At 40.8% G+C, this 12,163-nt stretch overlaps 1 protein-coding gene across 1 annotated transcript; it reads right to left on the bottom strand.

Moving 5' to 3' along the window:
• Positions 1 to 85: 85 nt before the first annotated feature.
• Positions 86 to 3,118, bottom strand: LOC135483532 (FMRFamide peptide receptor frpr-18-like). The gene has a single exon (XM_064764500.1). It carries the CDS (start codon positions 2,611 to 2,613, stop codon positions 1,474 to 1,476), a length of 1,140 nt encoding a protein of 379 aa, XP_064620570.1. The 5' UTR covers positions 2,614 to 3,118; the 3' UTR covers positions 86 to 1,473.
• Positions 3,119 to 12,163: the final 9,045 nt, after the last annotated feature.

The raw sequence follows: 12,163 nt of genomic DNA on the forward strand, positions 1-12,163 counted from the left end.
TGTGCATGAAGAGTATATTTTTTAAAATAAAAGTGACTGTACGAAACTGTTAGTTCTTTTGATTTATTTACTCATATCACGCATACATACCAGAACCATCCCTGTGCAATGAATTTTCATGAACAGAACTCATTAAGATTCAGAAAGAGTCTACTAACAGCACTCACTGATGAGTGATAATGGGCTGGTGTGGCGTTCGATTGATTGGGTAATCGGTCCATTATCTTCATGTGCCTTTGCTCTAGCGGCAAATCTAGCTAGAGACATGGCTGCGTATCATTTGTACACTTTTGGATATACTTCAGTGTTGCCCATCGCAAGGTGGTGCATGATTACTTACACAAAAAGTACATGCCTCAAGTTATTCGACTAATTCAATAGTGCTGAAAAGTAAGTATAAATAGAAGTAAGTTGTACTTTGATGGGGCCTTAAAACCCCTCATTGGTATGCAGATACCCACCCACTATCACGCCCTATAGCGCGGTGGAAAGGAATTCACACTGTGGCGAAATGCCCTAATCGTTTTGTTCTTCTTGATTATATCTTTCCATTAAAGTAATGCAAAATACCAGCTTGATTTCAGTGACTGCCCTTTCAATAGAGGATAGGCTTTTGGCCTTACGGTAATTCCATTAGCCTTTATCAATTCTTGATATCATTGATAGTGAGAACTGCAGTTATTTCATCTCTTCACTTATTGATAGTTTAAGCCGCCATCTGTTGGGTAAAGCGCCCCCAAGTCAGGAAAATCTTCCGTGTCCTCATGTGTGACCACCAGCCGTGTATACCACCAGTCAAGATGTTATAACGTGATGCTCACAGAAAGTTGTCACATCATGTAATACAGCTATATTAATGTCTGTTATTCTAACAGAAGATTATTCTGTAAAATATGGTAATCACGAAAATAAAAAATCCCGCAAACGAAACCGATGAATAAATAGTAGCATCACACAGTAGGTACCTGTAAATATAATTCACAAACTGAGTGATCACAGTATTATCGCTTGTTCCTGAGTGTCTATGCCATCCCGCATAGGTGGACCGTAGCCTGTAGTGGACTCCATACCTCCGGTAAAATAATCCAAAAGGGTTGCGACGCCGCGGTAATGATAATGATGGTACTTGCTTACTTTGGCAGTGCCACGTCATTATCTTTTGCGGCCTATGCAAATTAATGGGTACAATCATTTCCCTTAGGAGCTGTGTCGGTATTGACGGCACGTTGACTTAAATTGCAGCTTTCGGTAATGAGACTTTTAGAGGAAATCACCAACTACATCATTAGATAATTCACATCCATCCACGCTTGTGTTTTTTTCTTTATTTCTTTCGTTCGGATCTCTACTGTGACCATGTCCACAGTTCACTCGAGTTCATCGCATAACACGGTTGCATAACACGTAGTTGCATAACACATACAATGTATTTCCATATTTACAAAGTTTGGATTCGAATGAAAATATTGGTTCTTATCTGTGCACACTAACACCTGTTTCAAGGGTATGGTTATTTGGAGCACTTTTATCCATCCCATTCGAATGACCTAACAACATCCATTTCAGAGTCCGCCGAAATTGGTTGCCTGTTAAAAAGTATATGTAGAAATTTACGCATGAATTTAAGGCAGAAAACGTATAGGCGAGGTGGATAAGACCATTGGTGGTCTCCGAAACAAGATAAAGCGGCTGGTAGCCTTTGACTTGTCCATCAATATAAGCAATTATTTCCAAGATATTCATTAGGACGGCTGGAAGCTCGAGAATAAGAAAAACACCACATACTGCCACAACTCGCTTAGTGATGGCATCGTAATTTGTGTGTCTCCTTTTGCGAAGATTGCCCCGATGTCCACCTACCGTTATCGCTTTGATCAGTTGATAATTCAAAGCAAGAATAGTTGTCAGTGGAATGATGAATACTGTCATGATATAGAGAATGACTTTGTAGAACGTGTTGAAATATTGGTTCTTCCCTAAAGCTGTGTCAATCCCAATTGGCACTGTCTCCTCTAAACACGGATCGTATCTTAAAGCTGTCTCCCACGAAAAACACTTAGGCAGGTTGTATATCAAAGAAAACATACAAATACACCCGACAGCAGTCCTGGCGTTTTTTATTTTGCACCACGTCCTTGCTTTATGAGGACGACAGACTGCGATAAATCGTTCAACAGTAACAGCTACAACAAGGTACACTGATATTACCTTGGTAAACCATAACAGGGCCCAGGAGTAGCTTTTAGTCATCTCGAAGTACTTTTTATACGGGAGGAAGTGCCCTGTATACTCGTACACACAACTGATAGAGAAAAAACATAAGTAAACGGTAAGGACAGCGTTATCTGCAACTGCTAAAGCCTTCAGCAGAAATGCCGTAGGCGTGGATCTCATTTCCTTGGTTAATACGACGAAAGAAAGGCTGTTCCCTATGAATCCGAGCAGGGCCAGAACGGGCATCATGTAGACTTTGGTGATGTACAGGGTCAACGCAATGGCGTCGAAATCCGTTGTCCTTCGATAAAGACATTCCGTCACGTTCAACATGTTCCTGTCCAGCACATCGGTTCTTGTCGATGGAATTGTCGTTGTTCCAAGCACTCTTCCATCCATGATTTATACAGCGAACATGGATTGATCAAATCATGAACAAGAACAACACACGAAAACGATTAGGCTGTTGGTCCCATCAATGAAGGCTTAGCAGATTTGCAAACGAAAAGTGTTCTTGGATATCAGTGTGTTTGTGGGCGTAGCGTGTTCCAGCATATTTCCGTTAAAGTTAGCACGTCGTTATTTATATGAAGGGAAAACTGATGTTGTCGACTTCACTAAAAGGCCTCATCCATGAAGACTGAGTCAGCGGAGTTACAACTATACATGCTGAAAGACCTCAGTAGGGCCGATGAAGGTACCACGAACTATATGTAACGAGAGACACAACACGACTTTGGAACGAGAAACACTACGTAGAGCAAGCGAGCAGATTGCAACAATGCTATCGTTACTCCAAAGTTGTTGTCGTCCTTGTAGCTATAGCTATAGGACGGTTTCACTGCACCATCATAAATCCAAGGAAAAAAGCGCAGCAAATGTAGTCCCATTGGATAAGGGAAGGGGCCGTGAACGCAATACAGTGCTTTCTTTCCTCCAAAGTTTAGCACACATCCAGGGCAGAGTGATCTCAGGTGCAGCGCTCTTCAAGAGCTCCCGCCGACTGAATCCATCATGTGCGCAAGTGAAACACAAACCGTTCGAACTGAAAGCATCACACGAGAAGACTACTTCCTCCAACAAGTATATCCCATGATTGACTGATATGTATAGGAAGACAGCAGGAAACTTAAATAATGAACCAAGGCCAGTAAAGATTTAAGAAACAACTGAGTTGGTTTAATTGGCGTGAACATAAGCCTGGGTCTGGAACACTATACGTTGTAGGAGCTTTGGGTATAGCTAGTCTCGGCCTGTCCAGGAGAGTCTGTGGATTGTTTATCAGAAACCGATACCGAAAAAGCCCGGGGAAGGTAGAATTTATTTGCAGAGAGCAATTTCTGATAGTAAACACTAGTAAACACAAATATTGCAGGTAAATATAGTGGGATATCAGCCGAAAACGGAAAGATAAAAAAAGTAATCTGGCTGATTAGCAAAAGTAGTCCCAGGAATAGTTGAGCAGGATCGTCATTATACATGCACATGCTATGCAGTTTTTATACTTGTGTAGGGGGTAGTGCAACTTTGCATTGACAAGTGTACGCAGATAATTGGACTGGATGTTTTTTTCGGATAGTGCATCTCAAAAACAGCCCTAGCAATGAGTCCTATTACATTAGCTTTTGACCGATGCGGATGGCACTAACGTTATGACAGTATAGAGTATCGTCAACCGAGTAACTTGGGGGTCAGTAGGTGTCTCACCTAACTCATATAGCAGCCGGGTCATTCGAAGGCTCCTAGTCTGTATTGAGTGAGAAAAAACCTGCCTGATATCATGTTCTCCTGCAGTCTTCATTACCGCTCTGAACATGGCGGCTTGGTTTACTTGTACATTGCCAGTTGTCGCTGCAGCCCAGGTGTTCCCAAAGAGAGTGAGAGAACAGTACCGATAGCTGCATGGCGTTTTATAACAAAGCAGGGTTGACCTTAGGTACTGCCATTTAGGCCAGGAATTGAAATTTATAAAGTAATAAGAAATCTTCCAAAACAAAGCCGGAATGCCAATTTTAAGGTTGGGTGTCAGTCCTTTGTTTACCAGAGCACAGACTCCCACCCTTGCAGGAGGCCTACGGTTACATTCCGTTCTAGTGAAGTGTGCATTAGAGTATTATAATGATTTCATATCTTTAATCAGGGAAATGCATGCCGACTTGCCGCTGGTGAATGTCAATCATAGATTCTCGTGGATAATAGGCACAACGCTGGTACTGAAATAATGTCTTACTAAACCGTTTTAGGGAACATATGAATACAAAACTATGCCCCCAGCAGTTTTATATCTATAACGATGTTTAACTATCCTGTTCGGAGAAGTCACTGTCAGCCTTGTCGATTTGCTGACAGCGACACCGTTAGAACGAGGAAAAACGTGACAAAGACACTGCAACCTTGGTATAGGGGAAACTGGTGACTGGTATAGTGTTCTACATAATAGATGACTCGAAAGTACAATGTAGATCAGAACGTCAGCCTTAAGAAATATGCAGTTTGCCGACAGTGCATAACGACCACGCGACAAAACATGCCATGGCTTAATTTTTCGCAGAATATGATATGTGGCGTTGCAGTTGGGCTTTGCGTAGGGTAACTCGTGTCAAATTTCACCATATAATGTTTTAGCTGTTTTTGACAAATGACTACGTCACTTTCTCATAAATCGGTAAGGTTTTCGAATCGAAATGCACATTTTCTAGAAATTGATGGTTTAATCCCGCCCGGACGGCTCGCTTCAATGCCGTTTTCGTTGATGACGTCACAACATGAACATTTTCGCGGTCGCGGTGGTTTACATTGAGCGATTTTATAATAAATCGAATCAAAAATGGAAAATTTGAGCTTTACATTTGTGATCAACAATTAAAAACGGACGTATTTCCGCAAAGTTGTAAATCACATCATAGTATCACTTTAAGCAAATTTAAACTGCATGTACATGTGCATGCTGACTTATTCACAGGCCTGGTCAAGTCAAATATATAGAATGTACTCACTCGTTTATCATTGGGCGTTTTTGAAAAATTTGATGTGGGATTTCTATACATTATACACTGAACATATTTTCATCAACGGTACTCTCATTGGTCACAGAAAGGCACCTGTCGATATACAAAATCATGGCGTTTTTGGGGGTTGTGGGGAGGCGTTGAAACGGGGCCAAAATCACATACGGGCAGCTGACGAGAAACCTGTTAACTAATTTTATTGGCCTCATGGCCTTTTCTATAAGTGAGATGATGCTCGGCGAAACCTTCCGGTCGTTAACCTTCTAATGCGGACGTTACCCTTATCTGTCATATATAAATACTTCAGATTCAAGGCTCGTAGACCGTTTCTGAATACTATAGCCAAGCCTCCTTAGATGAGTAAGCGCATTGTCGTTCGTCGCATTCAAGATTACACAATTATCGGGATGGGTTGGCAACTCCAACAGTGTCTAATTGTATATGCCATCATGTTCTTCTCCCTCCCTAGCATTTGCGTCTATTCCATGTTAAGGGTTCAGAATGACCAGCGCAGCCCTCAGGTCCTTCATACAATAATTAATTGAAGATTCCTAGGCCTTCTATAGAAATTGATCGACCACATAATACATATTCTACTGATCGAAGTAGGCCCACATATTGGTTTAGGGCACAAGTGATCACTCCCGCAGTCATACTTGCTACAACCACTTTCCTATCTATTTCAGGATTTGGAGGTAATTTTTAAAGGTCTTGTTTTAGCATGGTAACTGTCTAAAATCGAACTTTTTTTTTTTTGGTGTGTGATATGAATGTTTTTTTAGCTAACGTTGTCGAAGGATTGACGTTCAGTGTTCAATTTTGAAAGACGAAAGAACAATATTGAGGTTAGGTCGTAACCTTTCAGGCCGGTAAATGTCACTGTAGTCATTTGAGTATGTCGGAAATGGCCACAGAGGGTCTGAAAATGGCCATCGAAGAGCCCATTCATTTGTGAGAAGTTTCTTGTGGGTCACAATATTTGAAAACATCAAGTGTAACGCATACACACATAAAAAAGAGGGGGTTGGGGCGGGGTTTTCAATTCTCTGAAAAACCTCTTCGGGGTCGCCGAAAATTCATTGTGAACGTGAACCTGACGCCGATAGGCTTGCATTTTGTTCAATCAATGCATGAACAAAGCTAGTTCGCTACTGTACTGTACTCAAACCATGCTCGGTCCATTAAACCTGCCCATAACATCGTTCCTTAATTACAAGTAATCTTTTATTTATTCCACTTGTCCACAAAGACAGTAAAACATGGAATTATATTAGTTGCGTCGTGTATTAGCAGCATCAAAGCATATTAAGAGGATGACATTGATTATATATAAGAGGCGGGTAGCTGGTAATTGTAAGTACAAAAATAGAAGAGAAGCCGAATGTAAGAATCTGGATAAGAGCTACACAAAATAATAACAAGAAGGATCGGGTACCGCTACAGAAGATAATCGTTCGCTTCCTATACATGGTCATCAAAGTGTTACTGACTCCCCATCGAATATGTTCTATAGAGAAATAAATGAATGGGTATTAACGGTCTCAATGTTTTAAACGTCTTGATGATAGAGGGGGGAAAACTATCTATTAAGATATCATCCTTATTGAAGGGTTTCAATCCATACTGGCGTAAATATCTTGATGGGTGTGCACAGACATCCACCAATATGCGGTAACAGTTGTGATCATCACCGATGTGAAAGAAACCAAGTTTGGCGAGACCAAAGCTCGCTTAATACGAAAGACGGAAAAACACACAAGAAACCAAATGATTGATGTCGGTCATACATTTTCTAGTTTTAGGAAAAAGCAGAAGGTCGCAGGTTTTGACTCAGTGTTCTTTTCCTCAAAACCCAATTAGGTGATTTTCTTGCCAACATTGACCAAATCAATTTTTGTACTTTTCATTTAATGTGGGCACCAGACTGATGTTGATTGAGATTCGAATCCAAAGCAACACTCCCAACATATTGGGGGAGCTTATTACAGCCAATAATTCTATCTATCTTTTTCATATCGGTTGTAAAAACAACCAAATAAAGACACTCAGGAATTGTCACCATCCTGAAATTTAAGCCAGTTTACCTTGATTTTTTGCGAGTTCTTTAGACTATTACGTCAAATATCATCATGTCATATTCGGAAAAAATGGTATCTCTCTGATATGTACTGATATTTTTTGACATATACCTTATAATTCTTTTACCGTGTGTCTAGCTATCGTGCTGAAGTTAATATCAAGTAGAATATGTTTTGCACGTACATGTACATGTACTTCTTTGAGAAATAAGAAATGTTTCTTTCTAGATAAACCAATATGTCATCATTTACATTTAAGCGTCATGTGGCTTCTTCTTAATGGGAGTCAAATAAGATCCAACCGACCTCGAATCATGCATGTGGAAGGTGCGTGTTATACTTAAATTGGGCGAATCATGATTTGGTCAAAGCTGCAATAACACCTCCAAAGGGTTTATTCCTCTCTTCGGTTACCAAATTTTCTCACGTTCGATGGCCAGACCTTCGTTGTGTCATTGCCATACCGTACTAATTGAGGGCCAAGGCATTGATCTGATGCATGCTTCACTGCAAGAATGCCACGAACCCACTGCTTCCGTTTATGATTACGTGTTGGTTCGAGAAGAGCTCTTCGTTCGGAGAAGATGCTCTCTGAATAATCTAAGAGAGAGTCCATAGGTAAATTGCAAGCCAGGCATGGGAATTGTTTGATGCATTGTTCATTAAGCGAATTCTGATTATGCTGGGTTGGGGAAATTATCCGAAAACCATTTGAGCACACGTATGAGCATCAAGATGTAACTCTAAACCTGGTTAATTTCTTGACTATCATCATCACATGTATTTTACAACTAACGCAAGCCGAGGCCAGTCATCCTATCCGTTCATCGATAATTGAATAACCACTGCCTGGCTCTGGATCCACAAAACACAATTTGCCGCACTTTCGCAGACATCCTCTTATCATCTTGGTCAATAGCACGCGGGAGAATCAATGCCCCAGCTTGTCAAGAATCTTATCTAAATAGTGTGAATTCAAGGAAAGTCCTCCGTCTTACCGAGGCAGTGGCACCTGGAAGATGCCTGAGAAAATGTCTGCATCACAAAAAAGCCAAAATGTGCGCTTATTGGTAGCTTTACCAAAATAACACGCGTTCATCTGGTAACTCGGACACTGCGACTTGGACATCATATGCATTAAACTTTGAGTTCCTTTGTAGTGCACGCACAGATCAATTTTGCATAATTCGCATGACTGCTATCTACAGGACAAAACTGTAGTGCATCATTTTCAATTTGTGATGCAATCATGCTTTAAGACCCATTATATTATCAGATGAACACAACATCATTTTTGTTGGAAAACTCCAAGAACACAACTGTTTTCAACATAATTACTGACACTTTCTCCTTTCCTGGGACAGGCTAGGCTAACCGCTAACCTGTCCGATTAACGGAAGTCAGGGAATAGATCCTCCAGGGTAAATAGGCGAGCGCACTAGAACAATCGCTAGTGTAATTCTTGTCTAAAGCTATCGCAGTCAGTGACCAAAGGCACTGCTTCCAAGTATTGGTTTCCACCTGTGCATACAACATTTATAGTCCTCAGATCGTCATACTAATGGTGGAAAACCTTGTTTACGGCGACCATTATAGGTAGAGAGCATGTGGCATATTCGTACCTAGCTCAGCCTGTTCATTGTCAAAACAAAGCCGTATCTCTTAAGGCTTTAGAATGTTCCTCCTACACATATGATTATTTTCTTCTCGCAGAGCAATGTTCTACCAATTGCTTGCTGTTTTCATTTTGGTGTTATACCGTTGTCATTAACGAAGCCGGTCCACTCGGTCCGGAGTGTAAGGTGATATGTTCAGTGGCGGATTTGGGGTCGGGAACCCTTCTTCAGGGCGCCTCTCCCCAAGAAGCAAATTACTCGTTCTAATTTTGGCTAGCAGATGCCCCCCTACCCATCTAGGACATCGTTTCCAATTTCTGTAACATAAAAATCATAACATTATGTCAGCTTTGGAGATTGTTACTTCTCATTATGGCTTTGGCAACTTATGGCTCTTTATTGCCATTTATGTAAATGTACTCAATAGACCACCTGACATATCAACAATAGATAATTCATTATCTGCCTGATGAAAGTCAAATAGGAGCTGGTCCAATCATGGCGCGTACGTGACATGTCTGGGCAAAGCTAGGAAAAACTGGGAAATTGAGGGAGACAATGCGATTGGGAAATCGATTCATAATCAGATATTTCAGAGAGTGTATCAGGCTGGTTTTCAAACCAATCATACTTCCAGTTTAAAGGGGTTAATTAACCTACTATAACCCACAAGGATTGCTTTGATGAATGTAGAACTCAAATGCCTTGACATTCAACTGAAATAGAACAAAACGTGTGGGAGCGTTTGAACATATCAACAGGCTTTCAGTGAAGCCGCATGAACAAAATAGCGTAGCGTTGATAAGCGGCTGTATTCATCTGGCTTATTACCCGATGCACCCGAGCACAGTTTCACCTGCCAGTTCTTTCCAGGTTTCAAATGAAAATAGACGCTGCTGGATTATGTAAGGACGGTTTGGTATACTAATAAGTGGCCAGCAAAAGCCATCCAGTTCAAAAGCAGCTAACTGACAACCATAGCAAAATCCTATGATTACAACAACCCCTTCTCAAAATCCTTACTCAAAGGCTGACGTTCACAAAGCGCTGAGTCAAAGCATCCACATTTGCATTGACCGTCATAAATTGATGTATACTGCCTGATATCATCTTGATTCCCCTAATAGCCCTTAGGAGTATTTACAGATCTATTTCAAAATTCTTTAAAAGCCATCTTGAGCGAGAAGATATTATCCAGAATAATCTAATATTATGTTACAAAGGCACTTCACAAGGTTTCTCCTAACTGATATAACGTGATTATAAGAACAAAGTACTAGGGCACAAGCACTTTTACCACCCATCAAATATGTATTTGAGCGTATTCCCCAAAGTTAGAAGCTCATAACTGGCATGTGGCTATTAAGAAACATGTTCATCAAACATTTACTTGAATGGTGAGAAACCGGTGCTGATAATTTGATATAAATGTACTGGCCACATCTCCGAACTCCCGGCCTTGAAAGCCCCTACAGGACTGTTAAATATATTTACAGCAATACTGTCAACGAAACATGGGAATACCGAGTGTAATCTGTGATACCAACTATGTACGTTATTAACAGTGCCTATATAATACATCATCCTTGTACTTCTCCTTTCACCACAAAGCTGTGTACGAGAACACTTCCTCCTCAAAGGCGATGTAAACCGTTCCATGCGGACACATGCTCATATTATGATCTACCGGCCTGACGTCTTCCAACTCCCTTTATAGCTCCTGAGGACTGTTTACTAATATCAAGGCTATTTGAAAAATCTTCGAAAACATCCCTGTGCACGGAGACATTGCCGATAGCGATCTTGTGAGGAGTGCTTCCAGCGTTGTTTTCAGTGGAAATGGCAGTAAAAAAGCCAATTCTATACATCACAATAAGCAAACAGACGGTTGACATCAAAATGATACTAATCATCTTTAGTGAAACGGAAGATCTGACTATTTTGAAAGTTTAGTATTGTCATTTGGGTTTCTTCGAGAGACGCTACCGCCTGGAGTGGCATTCTAATGATATAAATCCCGTCACTGGCTCTCAAATTTGACATTTATCTTAATTTATTGCCGGCAAGTCCTCCATCAAAGTGGAAACCACACAAAATATCTCAACGAATTCAACATTTTCTTGGGGGGGGGATTTTTTTTCCGAATTTTAAACTTATGAAAAATTCAACTCTGAAGGATGAACGAAAAAGTTAAAAATTCTGAAAAAAATTCCGATTACGGCAATTAGGCCCTTTGGTCGGGTTGGAGGAGTGAATTTGCTCGCTAGGATCGCCCAATCCAGTGGTCGTGGTCTGGGTACCGGGGTGGTCGTGTTACCGGGGTTCTTGTAATGGTAATTAGAGAGGAAACCATTCGGGACCGCCGATTCTTGGTCGTCATAGCGGGGTGGTCGCCGACCGGGGTTCCACTGCAATACCCTGGGCTTGGCTGTTCACAGTCATTGGGCCGGGATGCGAAATAAGTACCCTTAGTTCTGATTAGGACTTCCAACCGGAGGTCTAGCAAAATACTGGCTTCAAAAATCTCGGAATTACTGACGTAGCATTCGGCAGCTGTAGCATTTCTAATGAGTCCATTCGTAAATGTTAACAGTTCGAAAAATAAAATAGGGGTCGAAATTGGTAAATGTCACCAAGAAGCCTGACCTATAAAAACGATGAACTTTTCTAGCACTATTCCACTTCATCAAGCGAGAATCCGTTATTAATGTAATAGAAGGAAGTTAAGAAGATCAGGAAATGTGCTAGAAAAGGATCTTCATTGGCAAAGAGTTGTCTCGATTAGTCAAACGTTGATTCGGTAATAGAAAACACTGACCATAAGAGGATGAAAGAGGTATAAAGAGAGATTATAAACGGAGCAGAAGACAAGTTAGGATAACGCCAATTCAGTGACCTCAAAGAAGAAAAAACATCTAAGGAGAAACAGTTTGGGAGACCACTCGAGTATGATCCCCGTCGAGTTAATTATAAAAAGAAGGAAAACAAACGTGACTGAAAAAGGGTCTAGAAAGTTAGGAGGACATTAGGAAGTTTCTGGAATAAAACGATGTAATGGCCCCAGCTTTTATAGATTGATGTCTGGCATCCAATGTCTCAGAAATTTTTTTTAGAACAGTTAGATTTAGAGCTTCTGACTGGCCAATGTGTTAAAAGGTATATAGTCTACGTCAAGTTATTGCAAGTCGACAAATCAAAAGATCAGACGCTATTTCGTCACAATGCATTGGTCACCTTCAAGCAGAGT

The sequence above is a fragment of the Lineus longissimus genome, chromosome 2 (assembly GCF_910592395.1).
Source record: "Lineus longissimus chromosome 2, tnLinLong1.2, whole genome shotgun sequence".
In the NCBI taxonomy this organism is placed as follows: domain Eukaryota; kingdom Metazoa; phylum Nemertea; class Pilidiophora; order Heteronemertea; family Lineidae; genus Lineus; species Lineus longissimus.